Source organism: Lissotriton helveticus, chromosome 9 (genome assembly GCF_964261635.1).
Source record: "Lissotriton helveticus chromosome 9, aLisHel1.1, whole genome shotgun sequence".
NCBI lineage: Eukaryota > Metazoa > Chordata > Amphibia > Caudata > Salamandridae > Lissotriton > Lissotriton helveticus.
Genome location: NC_136070.1, coordinates 247,174,799 through 247,201,354, shown reverse-complemented (window position 1 = coordinate 247,201,354; position 26,556 = coordinate 247,174,799). Strand labels below are relative to the sequence as shown.

The 26,556-nt window shown below is 48.0% G+C and overlaps 1 protein-coding gene across 1 annotated transcript in view; it reads left to right on the top strand.

Moving 5' to 3' along the window:
* ATG14 (autophagy related 14) overlaps positions 1-26,556 on the top strand; it is a 213,050-nt gene that overhangs the window by 54,404 nt on the left and 132,090 nt on the right. The window contains exons 2-3 of the mRNA XM_078659860.1: positions 66-128; positions 22,747-22,789. Of these exons, the coding sequence (XP_078515986.1) occupies positions 66-128; positions 22,747-22,789 (106 nt within the window). The remainder of the gene's footprint in view (positions 1-65; positions 129-22,746; positions 22,790-26,556) is intronic.

Genomic DNA, 26,556 nt, shown 5'->3' with positions numbered 1-26,556 from the left:
ACTCTTATTTGATTGACGTTGGTTCTTTATATCATACCATAAAATTGAAACTGTTTATCTTTCAGATTCTCTGACAAAAAGGAGCGGTTAGCCCTCATTAAAAGTAAATGGGCAGAATTCCAAAAACAGTAAGTAAAATAGTCTTTTTTGACTGTCACATAATTATTATTTTTCCCATCGTGATATTTGATAAAGTGGATACTTGTCTGTATGCTGCAGAAAAGAGTGCTAAACTGTGTACAGAATTTACAAGAAATTAAGGACTTGATAGTTGAACACCAGTAGTGCTTTTACGTGATCCCCAAAGTACATATTTTGATTGCTGCTAAATTACTTATTCTTTTTTTTATGTTATGATGGCATGTAGCGAGTTAGGTATTTCAAAATGTATAAGCTGTTCTTCATTGATGAGCAACCTGAAACGCTTTTGTAAGTAAATAAGAAGTTAGTTCTACATATGCTCATTCCACACAGCACCTTCATGAATCCGTTTAAACTTTAATACTCAAGAATGGTCTTGGAATCTTGGAATCTTGAAATCTTATTATTTAGTTTGCATCGCTGCCAGTCATCTGGTCCTGAGACTTTTCTCTTAGGCGTGCTTCTGAGGGTTGCCCTCGATCAGCAGCTTCTGGTAGCACACGTTTTAGTTACTGTCTGGAAAGGGGGAAGGCTTCCACATAGGTTAATATTTTTGTGCCCAAGAAACCTTAACTAGTTGATCTCAATGTCATATGGAAGGATGCAGCTAAATGTCAGTTCCTTCAACAGAGTATATTGAAAGGCAAGTAAAATATCATATGTGCTGCTGTTTGATTAGCCGATCCCTGTAGCCGATGAAGTAGCTAGTAATCCCTGTTGTACAGCTGAAGCTGATGTTCACCTTTTGATGGTCGATGCCTTAATCAGGTAGGTCAGGATCTGATATGGGCACTAGTGTTAGAAGAGATTTGTTTGACAGGCTGTACTACTTCCAATTTTCGATGTGCAGGCAGTGGTGTCACTTATCATCCCCCCAGCCTTCCCGCTTTTGTTGTGAGACTAAGATGCCCATCTTGAGTTTTGAGGTACAAAAGTGGGACTGGACCGTGATATGCCTTATGAATGATCAAATGTGTTGAGATGCGCAGTGGGAATTTAGTCTAATACACAAAGGACAAACCATTTACCCATTGGAAGTTGCTTAATTACCAGTTATTGTTATAAGATGACCATACCCGGAAGTAGTAGTAAGTTTCTAGTAGAAAAATAAATACTGATTTTTGAATGGACACTAAATGTTATAGAATTAACTTTGCCAGAGATCCTAATAGCTTAGCTATGAATATCCAATTAAAACATGAAAGGTATGGTACTTACTATGCTTTATAGTTCTGTTTCACAAAAAGCTCTTGTGTAAGCATACGTGAGTCAGTGAGCCTTATCGTAAACATTGGTGCTTCCCAAACATTTTAGAACCGCAACCCAATTTTTTAGAATGGCAAACTTTCATAATCTACCTTAATTTATTGGGCATGAGGGATGGCAATTTTTTAATGTAATAATTTTTGTACTTCTGTGTTTTTACATTTATTGCTGAATATCAATATAATTTTACCAAAAATGATTTGTTTCTCATAATGAGGCGTGTGCGAAGGGTGTACTTGTTTCGGTTTCTGTTGATGACTGCATTGACCTCCAGGTTGATGCAAAACAGTTTTAGGTGCAAGGTGTTAGACAATTGCATTTTGCTTTGAAATTTGTTTTCAATTCTTTCCATTGTCAATAGCTAATTTCAGAGATGTGCGACGATATTAAAGGGAGCAGTACCTTCAAAGCTTCAGTAGAAAGAGTTGAATAGATTTTTTTGTTCTCACCGCCAGAACTGTGACCATTTTTGGCGGTTGAAATTCATTTTTGATGAGATGTCTTCAAACAGATTGAGTTCTTTGTCAGCCTTTGTTGATATCCCAATAGTCATGTCACCCTGAAATTGATTCGCTATCCAGGTCTTTTGATGACCGTTTTTCACATGTTCAAATGGACATACAGGTGCGTTATCTGGTATTTGATAGCGCACAACTGCTGCCAGTGTGGAATTGTGGTACAAAAGGGGGGTACAAAAGTGTGGAATCGTAGCACTTGTAACTAGCTGGAGGCTTTCCAGTTTGGATGCAGAAGCGTGTGATATTAGCATGCTTTATGCAGTAGCAGTTCAGTGAGGTGCATGTAGAGTTGCCACTAGCCTGTATTTTTTTTTATTTTTTTAAGGGTTTTATTGAAGAAAACAAGAGAAAATTTACATATATCGGGCGTCATACATAGAATACAATATAGCGATAGGTGAGCGAATAAACCAATATGGACAAATCTATTAACAGAAGTATGCAACGTCAACCTAGTTAGGTACATTAATGAAGAAAAATACGATCAACAATCCAGCGAAGCAACAGTCAGCAGGGCTCACCCACCCCTAGTTCAGGATAATGAAGACCAAATTAGACACCCCGATACATAAGAAAATCGATACAGGATAAGAATCTCTCGTAAAAGGAAAAAGGAAAGAAAAAAAGGCCATAGAACTAAACTAAGGCAAAATAACAAACCCCTCCCCGATCCCCCCCCACCCTGCACCCCTGCAATGGCTACGGCCCAACCCCACTAGCAGTGTGCCTGTCGCCCCGGAACTAGACCTAAAAGTAGGAAAAAAAGAGTGGAGGAGGAAATATCAAACAGACCCCCGGTCTCCCTTACCCCCCACCAGTAGCAGACCGCCCCCACACATATCCAGAGTAATACAATGCAACGATTCAAATCCGACGGGGGGGAGCTTATAAAAACCACCCAACTCCCGCCCCATTATAGGTTACAAGTCCCGTATCAAATGAAGTCATGTTTCAAACCCATCCAGTCAAAGTCAACCCTGGCCACTGCGATTTTTCATGCATGCCCTGTCCGCTCGATCCGCCATCTCAATGAGAGAATCAAAATGTTGAGAGTTCAAAGTCAGTACGGAAGGATTGAAGCCAGGATATTAGTACACAAAGTCCAAAAGCCAAACGATGTTAACTGTCCACCAAAGATAGGTCGCTAAAGCGTAGTCGAACCATCCAGGAGAAAAGGGGTGAGGTAACAATCCGACAGTCACTGGAGAACTCGCTCTGAAATATAAGATCATCCATGTCCTTCTGGGGTGGTATCGGCATAGGGCAGGATGAACTTTTGATAGTCCCGGGCTTGCTAGCCGTCGTTCGGGGGTCGACAAAAAATACCAAGTCTGGCTTCAGCGCGGGGCCCTCCGTCTCAGACACATCCTGCTCCACGCGTAAAACAGCTTGTTCCAGAACCAACGAAGGGTCGGAGTCCGGTCTCCGGCAGATGATATCAACCGTTACGACCATCCTCTGGATGATGGCGGTGACCTGTGAGTGGAGCTCCTCAATGGCGGCCATTACAGTATGCAGCGACGGTATACATTCCACCCGCTCCATCGCCTCTCACGAAGCGACCAAGCAGGTCTTTGAACCCCGGAGGTCGACTACTCCGGGGTACCAGGCACAGGCAAATCCGATGACAACTGTGGGCACTCTCAAAAACGCAATCTCAACACCGTCGCCGCCAGCGAGGATCCAAGCCCATCGACCCCGGGAGCCCAACGGGGCCTCCGGGCAGCGGACCCCCGACCACAGCAACCGATGCGTAACACCGCCGTAGCTGCGAGATAAAACTGCCACCGAGCCACCATCCAAAACTGTCAAGAAACACTCCACTTCGGGAGACCGGACGCTACCCACGTCCCGCGGCCGATGTTGTTCAACTCCAACCCGGCTGGGTTAGAAATCGAGGCCCCGGCTTCAACTCTGGGTTAGGCCGAGAATGGAACACGGCGTATCTTCGTTATTCAAGCAGATAGGAATTCCGGGATTGCACCTTTAGAGTCAGTAACACCTCAGCTGCATGGGAGTCCGATGCGAAATCAGGATATTCGTCAGGATTTATGAGCAACTGGCGGAGGTCGGCGGAGCCGGGAGCTTATGCGGCCATCTTGGTTGCTAGCGTAGCTCCTCCTCCTAGCCTGTATTTTTAGGGCTACTCCTGTGAAAAAGTTGGAAATGTTTTAAAAAGTCAGTTATTTTTCGCCTTTGAAATATAATCTTGAAACAGGAAACGCACACAAAAATCACAAATAGAAGAGTATCGGAGAGCTTTCTAAATTATTATTAAAGCAGATGGGTGTAGTTGCCAAGCTACAAAAGAATACCGAGGAGTTTAAAGAAAATTATTTTTCACCATTTCTAGGCTCTTCTAAATAGCAAAATGTAAACAAATGACAGGTGTATTTTCAGGTTGAGCATTAGAAATGACAATTCCTTTTATATATGTGTTACTTTGAAAAACACATAAATAAAAGGCATGATTATTTACAATGTCAATAGCTTAAAATCTTGCAATTGCGAGACGTATTGCATTGAAAATGCTGGTTTTCAGCTGGCTGCAGCACACCTGTGATGTGCATGTTCCTGAATGCATTCGAAAGGTGCAGGCTCCTTGTAAACTCACTTTGTGGTTCAGTGATGAATTGAAAGTGGCAAAGCTCGGGCGATGAAAATTTGAAAGACAGTGGCTACAGCACTTTACAAAGAGAACATTTTAGTGAGGGCTTAAGGAAGTATAAAAGCTTGCTCCTGACCAACAAATCCTCTTTTTATTCTAACCACATTAATTGAGTGGCAAATAAACAAAAGGACACTTTTAAGATATTAAACAAACTCATCTGTTCTCATTGAGTAACCCGGGTTTATCAAATCCTCCCAAACTCTGTGCGACATACTCCGTAATATTTCTGTGAGAAAATTAAATCAGTTAAGGATAGCATTGCAACTACGTTCTGCCTCAACTACCAGAGTAGAATGTGTGCTTTGGTGTCATTAATATTAACTCTTTGGTACAGTTTCCTCAGCTTCAGGAGAGAGTCTTATTCCACTCATGCATAAGGTGAAATCTGGCTCCCGTTGGATCCCTTTCCTGCTACTATTATTCAAGCTCTGTCTTTCATAACAGCCAACCCTCTGTTAGACCTTTTGAATAAATAACTTGCTCATTTTCTTTGACTGATTTAAAGGTGCTATGTTACTTCCCTTGCTAAAGAAGCCAGGCGATGATCCTAAGCTGCTAAAAAATCATTTCCTCGTTTCACTTCTCCCCAACGCAGCCACAACTTTAGAAAATGTTGTTACTCAGAGTCTAAGCAGGTTCCTTTATTCTTGCAATTTACTTTATCCATTGCAGGCTAGTTTCCGTCCAGCCCACATTCTAGAAGCACTTCCAGATTTACACCGACCCCAAGACCACCCTTAGAGGAACACTCATCTACAGACCCCCGGGCCCGCGCACACAATTCAGCGAAACCCCGGGCCCGCGCACACAATTCAGCGAAACCATCGCTGACTTCATCAGCCCGCACGCCCTAGCCTCACCAGAATACATCCTCCTAGGGGACCTGAACTTCCACCTGGAGAAAAACAATGACAACAACACAACCACCATGCTCGACAACCTCGACAACCTCGACAACCTCGGACTCAAGCAGCTGGTGAACACCCCCACCCACCTAGCTGTCCACACGCTCGACCCCATCTTCACCGCCAGCAACCACGTCTCCTTCAGCCGCTCCACCGGGCTACACTGGACCGACCACAGATGCATCCACTTTACCTTCACAAAGACTACATCGCACCTCCGCACGAACAAATTCCCCGCAGATGCTGGAGCAAAATCACCACAGACCAGCTCCTCTCATCACTGAGCCAGAACCTGCCAGCCGACACAGCGGACACCAACAACGCAGCCCGCAACCTCACACAGTGGATCACCAATTGCGCGGACGACCTCGCTCCACTGAAGAAACCCCCAGGCGAGTCCCGAAACAGGAAATCCTCATGGTTCACCTACCCCCTCAAAACCTCAAAAAGATCCTGCCGAACCCTTGAAAAAACCTGATCAGACCACCAAAAACATGACTGCCCTCAAGAACGCCACTCGCAAACACTACCAGCTGATCCGCACCACCAAAAGGGCATCGTTCAAAGAGCGGCTAGACAGCAACACCCACAACAGCAAGGAATTCTTCAGCATCGTCAAAGAGCTCTCCAAACCCAGCGCCAGCAACAACGACATCACACCATCACAAGACCTCTGCAACTCCCGCGCCACGTTCTTCCACCGCAAATTCACAGACATACACGACCGCTTCGGACCCCACACTCCGCCTCCAGCCACCGAACCACCGACCACCACCACCATCCTCAGCCCCTGGACCCCCATCAGCACTGAAGACACCACCCACGTCATGAACACCATCCACTCTGGCTTCCCCTCTGACCCTTGCCCCCACACATCTTCAACAAAGCCGACATCATCATCATCGCACCCCACCTCCGGACCATCATAAACAACTCCTTCACGTCAGCCACCTTCCCTGAGAGCTGGAAGCACGCAGAAATCAACGACCTTCTGAAGAAACCCACAGCGGACCCCAAAGACCTCGAACGTCCGCCCCATCTCTCTTCTTCCCTTCCCGGCTAAAGTCATCGGGAAGACTGTCAATAAACAGCTGACTGCTTTCCTCGCTCTACCCGTCCCAGTCTGGATTTCGAGCCAACCACAGCACCGAGACCGCCCTCATCGCAGTCACCGACGACATCAGGACCCTGATGGACAACGGAGAAACAACCGCTCTCATCCTCCTAGACCTCTCGACCGCCTTCGACACCGTATGCCACCGCACCCTGATAACCCGCCTCTTCAACACAGGGATCCAAGGAAAGGCCCAGGACTGGATCACCTTGTTCCTCACCGACAGAACCCAGAGAGTCCGCCTACCTCCTTTCCGCTCAGCGGCCACCGAGATCATCTGCGGCGTACCCCAAGGCTCCTCGCTCAGCCCGACCCTCTTCAATATCTACATGAGCCACCTCGCCGCCATCGCACACAAACACAACATCAACATCATCTCCTATGCCGATGACACCCAACTGATACTCTCCCTCACCAAAGACCCAGCCACCGCCAAAACCAACCTTCAGGAAGGAATGAAAGATGTTGCAGGATGGATGAAACTCAGTCGCCTGAAATTGAACTCAGACAAGACGGAGGTCCTCATCCTCGGACAATCCCCTTCCGCCTGGGACGACTCCTGGTGGCCCACAGCTCTGGGCTCAGCACAAAAACCCACGGACCACGCACGCAACCTGGGATTCATCCTGGACTCCTCCCTCACAATGACCAAGCAAGTCGACGCGGTTTCGTCATCTTGCTTTAACACCCTGCGCATGCTCCGGAAGATCTTACGGTGAATCCCCACCGAAACCAGAAAAAGTCACCCAGGCCCTCGTCACCAGCCGACTGGACTACAGAAACGCCCTGTATGCAGGAACCACAGCCAAACTTCAGAAACAACTCCAGCAAATACAGAACGCCTCCGCACGACTCATCCTCGACATCCCCCGCCACAGCCACATATCCGCCCACCTGAGAAACCTGCACTGGCTCCCCGTCCACAAGAGGATCACGTTCAGGCTCCTCACCTACGCACACAAAGCACTCCACGACAATGGCACGAATACCTCAACAACCGCCTCTCGTTCTACACCCCCACTCGCCAGCTACGCTCTGCCAGCCTCTCCCTCGCAACTGTCAGAAGATCATTCTCCTACCTGGCAGTGAGACCTTCACGGGTGAGTAGCGCGCTCTATAAATGTACTGATTGATTGATTGATTGATTGATGCTTTCTGTCCTTGATGATCTACAATGGGAGTTAGATTTGTGACATGTGTCCCTGATAGTTCCCCAAGATTTATCTCGTAGATGATACTGTTGAACATGGGATTCTGCCAAATTGTCTGAAGGTGACAGATCTGTCAAGGCAGGCTCTATGTTAGATCTCCTCCTTCTTCGGAGGCTGCACACAGGAAGTGCAGCAAAGGCCAATTTCTTCTTCAAAACTAAAGCCTGTGTCATTGATGGGGTCTCCCAGGGCTCAGCATTATCTCCTTTGCTGTTTATTGTTTACATCTGCCTATTGGCTTAGCCATGGCTAGTTGTGGCTGTATATTAAACAACTATGCTGATGACTCTCGACTGCTTAATCCCACCAGGAATTTGGATGGGCACTACTCCCTCAAGATAAATTCTGATAAGATAGAGCTGGTTATTCTCAATCACAAGACAGATCTCTGAGCCAACACCTACTATCCCTCTGAGATCAGGTCCCCTCCTGTTCCAGTGACCTCTGCCATGAACCTGGGCATCGTGGTAGAAAATAACTGTTCATGATTCTCCCCCAGTTCAAGGCAGTCACAACAAAGTGCTTTGGCCTATTGAAATCCATTAAGAAGGTCACTCCTCTTTTGTCACCAGAGGCTTTGAAAGCGGCTATTCCAATGGTAACTGTGTCCCACGTGAACTATACAAACTCCCTCTATTTGGTTCTTCCTGCAACTTCTTCACACTAATTACAAATCATTCAAAATACAACAGTGAGGATAATCTCTAAATTGCGTAGACATGCGCTTATCTTTCTTACCTTAATGAAGCTTAACTGGCTCCCCACCAAACCGAGCTCTTTTTAAAACTACTTGTATAATTTATAAATTCATTCATGAGGAACTCTTTTTAAAATGGCTTGTATTATTTACAGATCCATTCGTGACCAGGCTCCAGCCTATGTAGCAAGCAGAATTTCAGACCCTCTCTTGCCAACCGGCAGAGGAGCCCTCGGTTCAAGCGACAGAAAACTGCTGTCAGTAGCATTTCGCCTGCTACTTAAGACGCGCTGAGCGCCAAAGCACGCATTAGCCAGACAGAAGCTCCTGAGGCGGAAGCCGGGAGATTAGCTCACATTTTAAAACTCTTATCTTGTAAAATTGTCACTTTACCTGTTGCTTTCACTCAGCCCTGAGCACTCCCCCCTCCTTCAGAATCGCCGACATCACAGCGCAGCCGATGTTAACGCTGCCGCGGGGTTGAACAATCTTTTTGCCGCCATCAGCGAGGGCAGCGAGGCCACGCCCACCCGCCAGAGGCCACGCCCCCTCTTTAAAATGTGCCAGGGCCGGACGCGCGCAGCGGGTGCGCCAAAGGCAAGCCCGTCTGTGCCCGTCCGGGCCCAGCTGGGCCTAGGGCCAAAACCCATGCCCGACTCGCTAGGGGGACACATCAGCTATACTCAAGGAGATCTCATGTTACTGAAACCCTTTAAAAACCCGAGCTGTCACTACATACATAATGGAGAAAAGGTATTCCGCAACTGCGATATCTGCAGCCCACCCCCCTCCCCCCACTTATGAACCCTACTCCCTCCAAATGGCCCTCCTGAACTGCAGATCCCTTCCCAAACATTCCCTACAGATCAATTCTCTACTGCAGGACCACAAGCTGGATATCCTGTTTCTCACTGAGACATGGCTGACACTCAACTCAGAGGCCGATATCCTAAGTGCTCTCCCCCAAGGATTCTTAATCCACTATCAGGTTAGGCCCGTTGGCAGAGGAGGCGGTCTGGCCATACTATATAGAGACAACTTCGTATGTAGGACTAAAGATAGCGGCATCGCCGACTGCGAGAGCTGTCATTTCCTTATACAAATTTCACCTACAGTATCCCTCTCTGGCCTCCTCATATACCGTCCACCTGGATGCCCCAGACACTTTGCTAGTGTCCTGATAGAAACGGTTACTGCATTGGCAGCCTTTACTCCTAATTTTATAATTTTGGGAGATCTTAATCTCCACTTTAATGACCCCCGGGACCCGGTTGCGACTGACCTCCACCTCGACCTCACCACCTATGAGCTGGAACTTATCAATACAGGGGCGACACACAACAAAGGACATCTGCTCGACCCTATTTTCACCAACGCTCTTGCTTTGAAAGCTATATCTCCTTTACCTCTCCCGTGGACAGACCACTTCCTGGTCCCTTTCTTCTGGCCAGTCAGGACCAGGCCTCCACAACCCCCCAAAAAACATATCACGGACAGGGTCTGGTCCAAACTCTCGGTTGAGAATTGGATCTGTAAACTAGAACATTCATACCCCCCTCCTGCTCTCGACCCGGTGGTTGCAGATGCCAACTTTGAAACCTGGCTTACCAGCTCTCTGGACTCTATTCTCCCCAACAAAAATTATCCAGAAAAAGGAGAAGAGAGCCGACTCAGCCCCATGGTATACGTCCGAGCTGAAACTCCTTAGAAAAGGATGTAAGAAGCTGGAGCGCTCCTGGAGGAAAGACTGGGCGGGATCAATCAATCAATCAATCAATCATGGCATTTGTATCGCGCTCTACTCACCCGGAAGGGTCTCAAGGCGCTGGGGGGAGGGGGTTGCTACTGCTCAAACAGCCAGGTCTTGAGTTGTTTCCTGAAGGCGAGGTGGTCCTGTGTCAGTCGGAGGTGGATGGGGAGGGAGTTCCATGTCTTGGCTGCCAGGTAGGAGAAAGATCTTCCTCCGGCGGTGGCTCTTCGGATGCGTGGTACGGCGGCGAGGGCGAGGCTTGTAGAGCGTAGCTGGCGGGTGGGTGTGTAGAAGGTCAGGCGGTCGTTGAGGGACTTGGGGCCCAGGTCGTGGAGAGACTTGTGTGCGTGGGTGAGAAGCCTGAACGGGATCCTTTTGCTGACTGGGAGCCAGTGCAGGTCCCTCAGGTGTCCGGAGATGTGGCTGTGTCGGGAGATGTCCAAGATGAGTCGGGCGGAGGCGTTCTGTATGCGCTGGAGTTTTTTCTGTAGTTTGGCTGTGGTTTCCACGTAGAGGGTGTTCCCGTAGTCCAGTCGGCTGGTGACGAGTGCCTGGGTGACGGTCTTCCTGGTCTCGGTGGGGATCCATCAGAAGATCTTACGGAGCATACGCAGGGTGTTGAAGCACGATGAGGAGACGGCATTGACTTGTCTGGTCATCGAGAGGGAGGAGTCCAGGATGAAGCCCAGGTTGCGTGCGTGGTCTGTTGGCTTGGGAGCGGTGCCCAGGGCGGGAGGCCACAAGGAGTCATCCCAGGCGGAGGGCGATGGTCCCAGGATGAGGACTTCCGTCTTGTCTGAGTTCAGTTTCAGGTGGCTGTTCTTCATCCATTCGGCGACGTCTTTCATCCCTTCGTGTAGGCTCGTTCTGGCGGTGTCGGGGTCTCGGGTGAGAGAGAGGATCAGCTGTGTGTCATCGGCGTAGGAGATGATGTTGAGGTTGTGTTGGCGTGCGATGGTTGCAAGAGGTCTCATGTAGACATTGAAGAGGGTTGGGCTGAGCGAAGATCCTTGGGGTACGCCGCAGATGACTTCGGTGGCCTCGGATCGGAACGGGGGGAGGCGGACTCTTTGTGTTCTTCCGGCGAGGAATGAGATGATCCACTCCAGTGCCTTTTCTTGGATCCCGATGTTGCTGAGGCGTTGCACTAGGGTGCGGTGGCAGACGGTGTCGAATGCTGCAGAGAGGTCCAGGAGGATGAGGGCCGCTGTTTCCCCGTTGTCGAGCAGGGCTCGGATGTCGTCGGTGGCTGCGATGTGGGCGGTCTCGGTGCTGTGGTTGGCTCGGAACCCGGACTGCGAGGGGTCGAGGGATCCGTTCGTCTCGAGGAAGGCTGCAAGCTGTCTGTTGACGGTCTTCTCGATGACTTTGGCAGGAAAAGGGAGGAGCGAGATGGGGCAGAAGTTCTTGAGGTCGGTGGGGTCCGCTGTTGGTTTCTTCAGTAGGGCGCTGAGCTCGGCATGCTTCCAGCTCTCCGGGAAGGTGGCGGTGTTGAAGGATGAGTTGATGACGCCCCGGAGTTGGGGTGCGATGATGGAGTCAGCCTTGTTGAAGACGTGGTGGGGGCAGGGGTCGGTTGGGGATCCGGAGTGGATGGTGTTCATCGTGCGGGCTGTGTCTTCGGTGGTCACCGTGGTCCAGGTGCAGAGGGTGGCGGTGGGGGGCGTTGGTTCGACGATTGGGTGCGTGGAAGGTGCGGCGAAGCTGTTGTGGATGTCGGCGATCTTGCGGTGGAAGTACGAGGCGAGAGAGTCGCAGTGATCTTGTGAAGGAGTGATGTCGTTGTTGCTGGTGCTGGGATTGGAGAACTCCTTGACGATGTTGAAGAGTTCCTTTCTGTCGTGGGCGTTGTTGTCCAGTCGTTCCTTCAGTGATTTCTTCTTGGTGGTGCAGATGAGTTGGTGGTGCTTGCGGGTGGCGTCTTTGAGGGCGGTCCTGTTGTCTGTGGTCTGGTCGCGGAGCCAGGCTTTCTCGAGGGTGCGGCAGTTCTTCTTGGAATTCTTGAGTTCGTCGGTGAACCAGGAGGCTTTCTTGCTTCTGAGTCTGCTGGGCGGGTTCTTAAGTGCCGCGAGGTAGTCGGCGCAGGCGGTCAGCCATTGTGTGAAGTTGCGGGCTGCTTCGTTGGGGTCCGTTGTGCTGGCGGGTGGGTTCTGGCTGAGGGAGGTGGTGAGCTCCTCGGCGGTGATCTTGTTCCAGCTCCTGCGAGGAACCTGTTGCGGGTGGTGGTGGGTCGTGGTTCTTCTGAAGCTGAAGTGGTCCCAGCTGTGGTCGGTCCAGTGAAGTGGAGTGGCTGAAGGTGATGTGCTTGCTGGCTGAGAAGACGGGATCAAGCGTGTGGCCGGCGTAGTGGGTGGGGGTGTTGACCAGTTGCTTGAGTCCGAGGTTGGCGAGGTTGTCCAGCAGGGCGGTGGTGTTGCGGTCCTTGTTGTTCTCCAGGTGGAAGTTGAGGTCCCCTAGGAGGAGGTAGTCAGCGGAGCAGAGGGCGTGCGGGCTGATGAAGTCCGTGATGTCTTCGCTGAATTGTGTATGTGGTCCCGGGGGTCGGTAGACGAGGGTGCCTCTGAGGGTCGTCTTTGGGTCGGTGTGTATCTGGAAGTGGAGATACTCGGCGGTGGTGAAGGTGTCGTTGGAGTCGGTCGTGATGCGGATGGTGTTCTTGTGTACGATGGCGATGCCTCCTCCAGTCTGGCTGGCGCGGTCTCTCCGGATGATCTTGTATCCGTCTGGGATGGCGATGGCGATGTCGGGTGCTGAGGAGGCGTTCATCCAGGTTTCCGTGAGGAAGGCGACGTCTGGTGAGTTTGTGTCGAGCAGGTTCCAAAGTTCGATGGCGTGTCTGTGGACGGAGCGGGTGTTGAGCAGGATGCACTTGAGGTGGTTGCTGCTTGGCGGGTGCGGTGCAGGTCCGGAGGCAGGTGAACTTGCAGGCCTGACAGGTGAAGGGTCCGTGGGTGCGTCTCGGGGTGGCTCGGTGGCAGGGTCTCGGTCGGTTGGGTTTGAGTGCGATGAGGGTGGCGGCGTCATAGGTCCGTCGGGGGCCAGGGGTCCTGGCACTGGGCGCGGTCCAAGCGCGGACGGGCGCAGACGGGCTTGCCTTCGGCGCACAATCGGCGCGCCCGCTGTGCGTCAACGCTGCGCGTGCGTGGTGGCGACATAAGAAGGGAGCCAGGAGGGAGGGTCCGCTGGGTGGCGGGAGCGGGGGGGCCAATCGGCTGGCAGGGGGCGGGGCCGCAGGGAGGCAGCGGCGGGAAAAGGCGAGTGGCGAGTGGCGAGTGGCGGCAAAAACAGCAACAGGAAACCAGCAAAACAGCAGCAGGAGGAGCGTGGGGGCGACCCGGCCTGGCAAGGCACATTGTTCGCCCCCACGCTGGATCCAGCAAAGATGACTACCGCTCCGCCATGAGAGCATATAAGGCTGCCCTGCGCAGCACTAAGAAACAATTCTTTGTCGATAAAATCAAAAACTCATCGAACTCTTCCAGAGAAACCTTCCTTATCATCAAGGAACTGCTCAAGGTGCCGGAACCCCCTCTGGCTCAAGACATCTCAGGGTCTAAATGCCACAAATTGGCGAACTACTTTGACGCCAAAATTTATAACATCCCAGCCACACTGCCCCAAGCCGAGCCTGGAACAGACACTAGTTGCCAACCAGCAACGCCCGACATTCAGCTCGATACCTTCGGCCCTGTATCAGTGGACGAGGTACTTAAAACCCTGGCCACTGTCAAAAGCGGCTCCCCTAGTGACCCGGTACCCATGCGAATCCTGAAGCAGATTGCAACCATCATTGCTAACCCAGTCACTGACCTCATTAATTTGTCGCTTCTTCAGGGAGTGGTTCCACCTGGCTGGAAGAGAGCTACTGTTAAAGCCCTTCTTAAAAAGCCCCTCTTAGACCCTGCAGTTCTTGCCAATTATAGACCAATTTCACTCCTCCCTGGACTTAGAAAAGTCACGGAAAGACTGGTCAATCAAAAACTGTCCCATTTTTTAGAGTCCAATGGCCTTCTCCGGAGCTCGCAAACCGGCTTTCGTCCCGGACAGGGCACGGACACCGCCCTTCTGGCAGTTGTCGAGGAGACAAGATGCATTTGGATTCTGGAGGATCAGTGGCAGTGATCCTCCTGGATCTTAGTGCAGCTTTCGACACAAGTCCTCATTCGGCGACTGACAGAGTTGGGTGTGGCAGGGACCGCCCTGTCCTGGCTGACCTAATTTCTGAGCAACCGCACCTTCCAGGTTTGGGAGAGCAACTCACAATCGGCACCTATTCCCCTCCAATGTGGGGTACCACAAGGCTCATCCTTAAGCCCCACATTATTCAATGTGTACATGGCCCCACTGGTGGAGGTGGTCGCCCCATTTGGAATCAAAATCGTGAGTTACGCTGATGACACCCAACTGGTCGTTTCCTTATCCCAACATGCCCAGTGCCCAGACTCCCTCCACTCCTGCCTATCTAATATCTACACCTGGATGTGCAAGTCCCCCCTCCAACTTAATGGGTCCAAGACCGAAATCATGCTACTAGGGCACAAAGGGCCCTCCTTGCCCCCCAACATCTGGCCCTCCTGTCTTGGGGACCCCCCTGCCCCAAAAAATGAGATAAAAAGCCTTGGGGTTTGGATGGAACAGGATCTTTCATTTAAGACCCAAGCAAAAAAATGGCGGGAGCCTGTTTTGGCCTCCTCCGATCGGCTCGGAAGGTTCTGCCACTCCTTCCCCACTCCTCTAAGAAACTGCTTATCCAAGGTCTTATCCTGTCCAGTTTGGATTATAGCAACGCTATCCTCCTGGGTGCACCAGAAACCACTTTCGACAAACTCCAGCAGATTCAGAACGCTGCAGCACGGCTCCTCACGGGCACCCCAGTCAGAATGTCAGCCAAACCTGCACTTAAACTGCTGCACTGGCTCCCAATACGCGAAAGGGTAAAATTCAAATCCCTATGCATCGCCCACAAACTGTTGCAGGGCAAGGGGCCCCCCATACTGAAGAAATTAGTCTTACCCTACAAAGCCAACAGACCACTTCGCTCAGATGGCGAGCATCTGGTCATTGTGCCCAGAGTAAAAAAGGCACGTACAGGAGGAAGGCGATTCTCAGTTAACACCGCTAAGCTGTGGAATTCCCTCCCCCTGAAACTACGAGCTGAATCCTGCCATCTGCGCTTTCGGAAACTCTTAAAAACCCACCTATTTCCTTAATTCTTCTGCATTTATTTCTCTGGCTCTTCGCCTTGGTCTCTCTGTTCTGGTTTAGCGCTGGGATGCTTCCGGGTTACTATGCGCTCCACAAATCTATATTCATTCATTCATATTCATTAATTTCTGTCCTGGCCCCCCGCTTATCGAACTCATTTTTTCCTTGGTCAGGCTGGAACCTAACTTCCTGTAGTTCAGGAAGCTTTTGAAGGCCTGCCCCTGTTTAAGCAACATCTGACTAGTCTGAACCATCTTTGATCTCCCTTCTAGTTGTCACAGCGCCAATAAACCTCTGGGTGTACATACTCTGTATACGTTTTCCTAATGTAAATCCTTGTTTGAGTTTTGGGGCAGATGTTCGAGACTAGATGTTGAGTATGTTTCTCAATTCTCTCCTGTATTGAGGAAAGCCCAGCAACTCATATGTACAGCGAGAGCCCTAGCTAATATTGTAAACGGTTCCTCACGGAACTGGTAGCCAAAGTAAACTTTTTCATGGCATGTTGAATGTGATCCCTGGACTTTGGTTTGTATGCTGCCTGGTTACTCTCCAGTAGCTGTAGTTTATGTATTTACCTTTTGGAAAGACCGGTGTTGCGAGAGAATGGACCAAAGTCCTGTATTGTAGGTGTCTGCTTCAAGTGTTGACAAAGCGCAAGTCATTGTTTGTCATATTCAGCTTGGAACTTACCTTCCTTTTAAATGTAATGCTTTTGTGCTAGAGAGTTGGTTTGCTATGTATTATCCTCTTTTTCTACAGATTTTACTAGTGCAGACATACACTTGAAAGCTGCTGGTGGAAGCTCAACTCCATTATTCTTTTACGTCTAGTCATAAATAAAATAATTACTTTTGGAAAAAAGCTAACAAAAAACAGTCCTTCTTAGCTTGAATAATACAGTTCTTTGATATCTTCCCTAATCCCATCCTGCCACATCCACGGCTGTGTGAAAGCAAACTAAAATTAATGGTAGCTTTTGAATGGCTGAAGGCAGCCGCCAGAGGAATCATACTTGCTTTGGGTAGCGTGTGGTCGAAAGGATATTATTGTGGCACCCTGCTATCAAACTTGAAACTGAAGTTGTCCTCCCCAGAGCGGCTGGGGGCCCAGATCCTCTCTCACTTTTATTTTTCAAACACAACAAGATGATGGACGGAGTGCTGAAACTTTATAAACACTCACCCCCAGTCACAGATCTGGGTTTAATCCATCGTTCTTTTTCTCACTATGCAACCCCACTTTGAACCCAGCCATATGTAAATCAGTCTAGACCCTGTTCCTCAAGGGAACAGTCCAGCCCGAACTGCCAGGCCTGAAAACCGGACTGGAAACAAGCATTCTGGGACTGGTTTCGGGGTATTATCCCTCATAAGCCAGGCTAGCTTGAATCCAGTGGCACAGCGAGCAAGAGACCCATGTCTGGGCATACCCATGGCCACTTAGGCTTAGAATTTTTTTTCCCAGCAGAACCTATGCACATTTGTTGAGGGTGTCGTGCAACTCTATAGTGACGTCGTCCACCGGATGTGGTGTCGACTGAATCCATATAATCACTTCTCCGACGTGCTGACGGCAGTTTCTTCTTTTCTGCGCTACTTCGATCTGGAGAAGCAGTTCCTCTGGCCGTTTTTTGGCCTTCTACATTGTTTTTTCATCTGGAATAGTGTGCTTTTCTTCTATGACTTTTGGTTTTAAACTATGAGTCTTGTGCTAAACAGACGTTTGGCACCGACCCTCATTCTGTTTGCATGTGGTGCTTGGGCGAACACCACAACTCTGAGGAGTGTGACGCCTGTCAATAAATGAAGCGGAAGGTGCTGCGGGAGCGACGGATGAAGCTCCTGACCGCGCAGTTGTCGAGATCCTCTGAATCTCACCCGGTCTCCTTCCCGAGCAATGGTCCTTTCCCAGAGCCGTTCCCACAGATGTCGCTCGCTGTCAACGCCCCATGGTAAGTCGCGTAGCAAATGGTCAAAGTCGTGACATCTCCCTGCTTCGTCTCACCATGTGGTTTCCCACGGCACCACACTGCCTCAAGCTAAGGACCCTGTGTATGAGTCTCTCCCATGCCTCATGCTTTTCCTGGGGCTGGGGCGACTTTAAATGAGAGATTATTATTGGCCTCCCCATGCCAACTTTGGGTCTTCACCTTCCCCTGGAGCACCTTCAGGCTCTAAGGAGGTGTTGGGTGCTTTGACTGTGCCTATGCCTATGGGTTCACCCTCGGCTGCAGTTGGGCCCTTATACACATTGACGCTGGTGCACAGCCGTTCGGGATTCACACCTGCGGCACCGATCTACTCCGATTTGCCTTTGGGGCTTGCTCCTGAGACGTCAGCCTCCCCAGGCATCATTCTGTCCACAGTGCTGTCTGCGCCATCAGAGGCCCTTCCAATGTCTTCTCACAACATCGGTACTAGGCCAGATCGGCGTTGATCGACGTTGGGTGCAGAGCAAATGCCTCAGGGTTTGCTGGAACAATTTTTAGAAGAAAATGAAGAAGGGGTTGGGCTTGTGCCAATATCTGTTAATTCTCCTATGGTGGATAGTTGGATTGCTGATTTGGATGAAGCCAGTGGGTTAGAGTCTTCCCCTGCTTCTTTCCTTCTTTCTCCTCCTTGCCTGCCCACAGAGGACAGCTCTTCTTTGGCAGACAATAGGTGGCTGTAGTTTTAGATTTCTCTTCTTTTGGTAGCAATGTCTACGGACCTTCATCTGATTTCTTCACCCCAGCCAATCAGGTGTTGAGCCGGTATTGCCCTTTTGTGAGGCACTTTATGATGCTTTGTTAGGTGCCTGGTCTAATCCTGATACTAGTGCTCCTGTGGACAATTTTATTGCCCACAAGCACCGCCCTGCCACTACCAACCCCTGGATTGTCTTCTCCGCCACCCGCCACACCGCAGTTTCGTGGAGCAAGTCGCTACGGCTTCTCATAATTTGAATACTAATACTCCGCTTGACAGAGCTTCCCGGAGTCAGGAACCTTGTGGAAAGTATATTTTCTCTTACATCAGTTCTGCTTTACGTTCCATTAACACATCTTGCATCCTCAATAGTTTTTCTCATGCCTTAACTGGACTCTTTGGCACAGCTGTTGCCATCGCTTCCGGATACTAATCAAAACAACCTGGCCTAGTTGATTTTGGATCAACAGCAGGCTGCTAAATCAATTAATATGGTGTGGACGACATCACCAATTTGCTTGGCTGTGCCATGGCTTCTTCTGTGGCATTGCACTGGCGGCTTGACTTAGTACCACTGGATTTTTGGAGGCAGTCCAATCCACTTTAGTTGACATATTTTTGATGGCCTACATTTATTTGGCGCCCACACTGACACTGCTTTGCGCTGTTTTTGAGACCGGGGGGGGGGGGGGAGTACAGATACTTAGCTCTATTGACCTTTTCTCAACCTTCATTGTTATTCTACAGTTGAGTTGTTCATGTTCAGCTTGTTGTTCTGTGTTGTCACTGACTTATAGCAGTGTTCTATTACGCTTTTTGAAGAACCCCTAAGTTGGTGGGCTCTGTATATTTAGCATGTCACCTGGAGGGGTGTGCCTGCAGGTCTTATACTTCTTTGTATTTACACTGTGAACAACAGGTTATCTTTCTTAGTATCCTTCTTACTGGTGTGACCTGCTCTTGGGGGCACTTGTGGTAGGCATATTGCCATTCTTTTTTTGGTCTCACCTAGCGTTGTAGCGCACATGCGCTACTCGCTCTGCGAGGCGTCTTGTAATCTATAAGATTTCTGAAGGGGACTTGAAGCGACGCCATCATTTATGCCAACCGCTGGGCTCCAATTGAAAATGAGGCTTCTTGGTTAACGCCATGTCTCCTTTTGGCCCGCCCATCTGGACTGGATTGTTTGCTTGCTGCAGTACATTGTCCTAGATATGTAGGCGGTAAGCACTATTTTGTTTCATTTGCACCCTACTCAGCAGTGGCGCTGCTTTCCACATCGGTGGCCAGACACACACGCTTTTTGATTTATTATTCACGTAATGGCGACAGCTTGTTTCAGTCACCTTTGGGAAGGGCGGCTGCGTGTTTATCATTGCATCGTGCTTTCACTTCAAGTGAAAGCGCGATGCAAATATAAACAAGCTGCTGCCTTTACGCAATGGCGAGAACTTTTTTCTTTTTTAGAAACCCAGGTTAAATTGTGGATCGCTGCTTGCATTTGCCCCTCTTGAGTACTTATTTGATCTCTCAAGTCTGTGTTCTTTCAGATTACTTTGTATTCTGCTACTGTTTTGTTACAATTGTTAAAGCACTGAATGTTCATGTATTTCTGTGATGCTAATAGACTGTTTTGCAGTATTTGGTAACAAGAGCGTACTACCACCTCTTTTGTAAAGGGCCCTTAATGCCTCTGGGTCAAGCCAGCGCTGCATGAAATAGCAAATAAATAAATGGATACACGCCTGAGTAAAGCTATCGCGAGGGCAGAGTGGGTTTACTATTCCTGCTGCAATCTAAGTGAAGTCTCTGCTGCGAGCTGTACAGACGGCAGGCATGGGCGGTTATTAGTGCGTCATAATCCCTCCGCATCCTAGAAGATTATGAATATCCTGGAGCGGCTGCGATCTTCTGTGTAATGACGGGGCGTGCTTTGTACTGCTCTGCTGAGGACACGCTGCGCCAACAGGAGAGGCAATCTGCATTTTGTGGTGCCTCCGTTCTTTATGAAAGCCTGTTTGTTTTCACTGTGAGCCGCGGCGGTGCCACGAGACCACACGGTCTGTTGATGGTTTAAAACATTAATGCACTGTCTGTGGAGGGACAATCGCGAGAAAGTTATTTTATTAAGTGGGGGTTCATTGCGCCGAGTGGAGACATGGACTTTTGGAGGACCTAGTAAAACATTGTGCAGGTGTTCGAGCGCCCCCTGTAGGATGATGGTGGCCAGTGGGAGAGACGGGGGCCCGAGGGAGGCACATTTCTGCCGTAAGTGGATGCAGCACCGGGATGCGATACCATTGACTGGGCCATGCATTCGGGGTTTCCTGCAATGGATTCCCGGGAAGTGGACCTGGAGGATTATCACTTGTCCTTTCACTTCGACAGTGGAGTCAATCAAAATTATCTTTTCCTGTCACCTGGTGAAAGCCTGACGCCGCTCGGGTCACCGACTCTGCAGCGCTCTGGTAAAGGCTGTTTTTTTGTCGCTCATGTAAAATCAGACGCAGGGGAAATAAAGAAGGCACCTGTTATATGCTTTATGTCTCCATATGTGTATGCATAAAAAAGGATTTAATTTCGGATTCATTTATAAAGGTATTATTGGGCTTCTGTGGTGTGGGTTGACTTCCTTCATACCTGGGAAATGTAATATATATATACAGTCATGTTTCCAAGTCACTAGAGAAACCAACCTTTTCTGCATCTTGATTGTATGTCTTTAACCGAGCGTGAAGATTGTTTTATTCACTGTAAAATCGTAGTTGACAGTAGTAACTATGAGCAATGTTTGAGTCATAGTACGAGGTTTTGTTTTTTTCTTCAGTAGTCAGTAAAAGCTTTAGGGCGATCTTTGTTTCCAATAACATGTGCTGATTTTCCAGTAAATCTTAACGAACATTTCTGTTCGTGGAGAGGTGGTTCTTAAAATTTTCTTTCATTTTATGCAATCTGTATTTGGGTTTTAGCCTTTTAGGTAGGTTTGGCACAGTGGTTAGACATGTTTCTCTATGTATGTGTGCAATCGATAATAGTTTTTAGAATTTAAGACCAAAATTTAGGATTATCCAGATGGAACATTGTTTGATAATTATTATGCATCGAAGTTCACTTCCCTTGTATGCACTGCCTTAATCCTGTGTCACGAGAGGAAGCCTGTCCGAGAATCCAACACTTTTTTTTATCAATACGGATTGTATGTGATGTTTGACGATTTAGTGGATTACTAGGGCAGTTAATTAGAAGTAAAGTATGTATAAGTGGGTTTAGAATTTGCTAGAATAGAAATGTCCTGTTTAGGCTTGTTGAGCAGAGATGTGACTAACGTATAATCAGAACTTAAAGAACTATGTCCCAGGCAAAAAAATATTGACTGTGAGATTTGAGATTGTTTCTAAAAATCTTCAGTACATGCATAATTGCTTTGGAAAAATAAATTAAAACAAATCTATATACTGTAAAAATAATTCATTAGAAAACAGTGACGGTGGAATGTTGAAGTAATCCTTACCACTGGTAATCACTATGGGCCGTATTCCAGTTCATTTTTATTTTTTTATCACGTCAAGAACTTATTGGCCTAAAATAGTTCATTCACTACATGAGGGCACATGGTTCTGTAGTCAGGGAAACCATGGTGTAAAATATATTCTAAAACCCACACATAACTCATGCAGAGTGGAAATGTACATTTGAGGTTATATCTTTAAAAAGACGACACTAAAATACAACACATTTACTTGGGCATCAATTCATGTTTACACTTTGATTCCTGTTAAATTTGTTTTACCTTTTTTCAAGTGTTGGTTTAATTATCGTAACAGAAAGTTTCCTATGGGATTTCTACGAAAATTGAAAGTTTTGGGTCTCCTGTGCCCCTAATAACTTGAACACTTACTAAACAACGTGACTAAATGTGGAAGGATTAAGGTCTGAACTTTGTAGTTTGTTTTCAAAAAGTTAGGTGTAATTTTTGAGAGTGGTGCACAGTTATTAACAGTGCAGTAATTGGGCTTTCTATGAGGTGTTGTCAACTGTATCTACAAAGGAGTGAATCAAGACTTGTAATGTTTATTCTAAACTCATTGTATATGTCCATAAGTTTGTATATATTTGTGCATGTCGGTCCATCTCTCCTTATTCATCTACAATGCCCATTAATTCTCATAAATTGTGTCCACCTGCAACTTGATGCCATTACATACTGTTGCAACTACTGTATAATCTGTGCATACATCAAATGATTAAAACAGGGTTTCAGTCTTTGACTTTTAGCTAAGACCGCTTTGTGGTCTGGGACTTAGACTTTGCGATATTACATTTGGGCAAACATCTCCTGTCATGCAAACTGTAGTTGGCTACATCATCTATACACAGGAGGACATTATTTTCAGTAAAAATGTTTTCTTTTTTAACTACATCAGACCCTACTCTTTCTTTTGGTGAAAACTGTTGTTTTGTGTGTAGCACGTTAATAATGTATCTGTGCTGTAAATAACAGTATTTACGATAATCTAAGTTACTGTAAACTATCTTGTGTCTAACCGCTTTAATCTGTCACCATTTTGTTTTTTTCAGAGTTATAAAAGCTATTGAAGGGAAAATGATTGCAGATGAACTCGTAAGTTGTTATTGGCACAATCTAAGATAAAATTACATTGTGATTGTACATTTGTTTCCGGGGTATGTATATGGGATCGACTATCTGCATTGTAAAACTGTTCATAAAAGTTCAAGTTAGCACAAAGATATTGTGGTCTGACTGCACATCGCTTGCTCTCTTTCTGAACCCACATGTCCAAGATAAGATGTCTATATTGGGTTAATGCACACTCTTTAACATTTTCAGTGCTTAGATGTTGGACCACAGATCTTTTTACAATTTTGCTATTCAGTTGCTGAAACATATGCCTCATTTGCCATGCTGTGCGCTTTCTGATAGAGACTTCTAACTGCATATTCCTCACCTTGTGAATTTCCTCTGACACTAGACTGGATCTGGTAGATTTTTTTATAGCAACTATTGTGTGGGGCCAGTAAGTGAAACTATGCGGCTCTGTGTCGAGTCTGTCCCACCCTGGCTGTGACGTCCAGGCCATTATATGCCCACCACCTCCGCACACTGGCCTTTCTTTCTGCACCTTCTGATGCAGACCTGGAGCTCTCTCCCTCAAGTCTATCACACTTGACCGAGTTTTTCTGGCCAAAATTTCCAGTGTGCAAGGGACAATCCTAAGACCACAAGATTCAAGCTGTGCAAAGATTGCCGTAAACAGATATCAGTGAGAGACCCCCATGAGTTCTGTTTGGTGTCTGGGCTTCTCAGATCGGGCGTCGTCCAATAACTGCACCAAGATTAACCCAAAGGTCATCCGCGATCAGAACACAGAACTCTACGTTGCTGAGCATCGACTTAAGTCGAAAAAGGCCCGGTTGAAGTCCAGGGCATGGATGGACTCAAGCTCCTGGGGCCAATCATCGTCCAAATCTAGATCTTCCGGAACACTGCTACCCTTAATTATGCTGCTCCCACCATTCAGAGTCGTGTGACCTCCCAGGTACTGCAAGGCCGCAATCTTTGTCTCCAACCCCAGAACCGGTTTTGACCCTCCTACAAATTTGAACTGATTTTCTAGGCCCTGGGGCCATGCTTCTACAAATTCAGGAATTCTGAGTATGTTTTAGTACCCCTATGGATCCCTCTGGAAAGTCTTTAGTACCTAAAGAACCAGAGTGGTCTTCCGTTGTTACTGCAAGGGGGCCCATCCTCTACACTGACTCTGGCACTCTACCTCATTTTGAGGCCTGTTCCAGCTTCATGTTTCTTTTATCATGCTGCAGCCCCAAGGATAGACATCTGCACTGATGCCTCTAACGCCAAAGGGTTCCAGTTCTCCGTTTTGACTCTTGAGATGAGACTGGTGCGACTTCCACCCTCGTCGCATGTACCCCCATTTCGACCCTGATCACTCCTGCTACGCCACCATGAATTCAGAGATGAGGACTATAGTCATAGCCTTGTTTATATGAAGAGGAAAACACATTTTTCCTGTGCTTAGATGCATCCCATGACGGAGGCTGAGATTCTAGAACTTACACTACCCTCAGTGGCAGTCAAGATGAATTTCTTGACAGAGGTGCTTTAGCCGGAAGTGGTCCCCATAGAATCCATCTTCCCTTTTAATGATGCCCTCACAGATGTCCAGCTTGTGGCATGGACCAAGCCCTTTGCAGGGGCTCCTGTGCATAGGGCATTTGCCCGGCGCCTCTGCCCAGCTCCTGGGGACCAAGCTTTCCTCACCTAGCAACCCACCCCAGAGAGCCTGATTGTCCAGGCCTCCACCCCCAAAGTCAACCTTGCACCAGCCTTGCATTGCAGTCAGTGAACACTGCGTACCTCTTGGGCTGATACACCAGCACAGTTTGTGACTTGGTTGTGCATGGGCTGCCCGTGGTCTCGGAGGAGGCCCAAGCCATCCTGACCCAAGCTGTTGCCGATGGCAGAGATTCAGCAAAGTTCAGTATTCGCTGCGGACTAGATTCGACTGACTCACTAGGCAGTGTGATTGCGTCATCAGTGGCACATCAATGCCACACCTGGCTGAGATCTGACTTTTCTGTGGATGTCCAGGCATCCCTCATGGACATGCCTTTCGATGGCACCCACCTCTATGGTGATACGGCAGATTCTGCGCTGGACCACTTTAAGGACAGCTGGGCCACTGACAGTTGGTTGGGTCTCTCCCCAGTCCCATCCCAACTCCGTTCTGTCTTTTGTTTTCATGGCTACGGTAGGGGCTACCAACTGCTTCTATTCCCACCCTGTCCCCGAAGGCTAACAGTCTCTCCAGGCCTTTGGTGGCCATGTATGTGGCTTCCTGGGACACAAAGCCACCCACCACACTGGTATACGTAGCCTCAACCACCCTTTACTTTGCCCTATCACCAATACGGACAACCAGTTGGCAGCAGGATTCACCACCACCTGCCCCCTGGCAGTCATAACATCAGACAAGTGGGTACTTCAAATTGTTCAGGGGGTTACTCCATCCCTCTCTTAGAAACCACGTCGTGTATGCCACCATCCTCAGACCGGCTGATGGAGATCCACTTCTCTCTGCTACCTCAGGAAGTGCAGGATCTTTTGGCCAAATGACCCATTGAGAAGGATGGAGACCTCTGCCCTCATTTAGACCTGCACCCTCTCAACTTCTTCCTGAAGAAGGAGAAAGCCGAAATGTTGATGTTTGCCTCAGGTTCTGGCTGCCCTGGATAGTGGATGGTAGCACTGGCCATGAAGGATGATTACTTTCATATACCGTCCTGCCTGCCCACAGGCGTTCCCTGCGGTTCACGATGGGCCACAAGCATTATCCGTTCGCAGCACTCCGTTTTGACTCCACCAGTGCCCCTTGTGTGTTCACCAAGGTGATGGCGGTGGTCGCAGCACATTTATGGAGGTCAGAGTTTTCAATCTTCCCCAACCTCGATGACTGGCTGAAGGCCTCCAGACTAAGGTGGACCTCCTGCGTTCAATAGGGTTCACTATAAATGCAAAGTGGCCACAAGATGATCAGAAAGTGCTTTACAAAATAAATAATAGTTGGCTGGAAATCATGTGCATCATGACTAGTTTTTTAAAACCCTATTGTTCCTATCCAAGCCTTCTTCCTTAAGTTTCCTATCCTTTGCTAAATTCCTACATGATTCTCTTTCTGTCCTCTTTACCAATGCATCCTCACATCTGATTCTAAATAAATTCGATATTATGTTGGATTTACATAAAGACATGCATACTTCGTCTGCATGGAAGGGTATTTTTCACTTGCTACAGTGTCCCTCCCCTTACTTTCCTGCTTAATGGGTTCTAGGCAATTTCAAGTATGTTATGTTCTATCGGGGGTCTCCAAACTTTTCTAGTGAGAGCTATTTTTGATCATTGAAAACTGCTTATCACTACATAACATAAGGATTGCGAAAGGGTAAACAACATAAACACAGAGACTCGAGTATTCCCAGGTGTGGTCCAGTGAGCATTACAGCATTTTCACAATAGCCAAAAAAGAAAGGAAGAAAAGGAAAGGAGCAGATAAAAGAAAATGAGGGAAATAAAAAAGGAATGAAAACAGAGAACTGAAGGAAGTAGAAAAAAAGAAGCGGAAAAATAGAAGGGAAGAAAATAAAAAAGGATGGATGGAAGAAAGTCCAAAGGAAAGAAGGAGAATTAAAGGAAAAAGAAGAAAGCAGGAAAGGAATAAAGACAGGAAAAAGAGCAACAGAAAAAAAAGAAAAAGTTGGAAAAAAGAAAACTAAGTGAATGAAAGGTACAAAGAAAACAAGCATTTGCAATGCAATAGGTCTCGCATTAGGAAAGTTTGAGCTATTGGT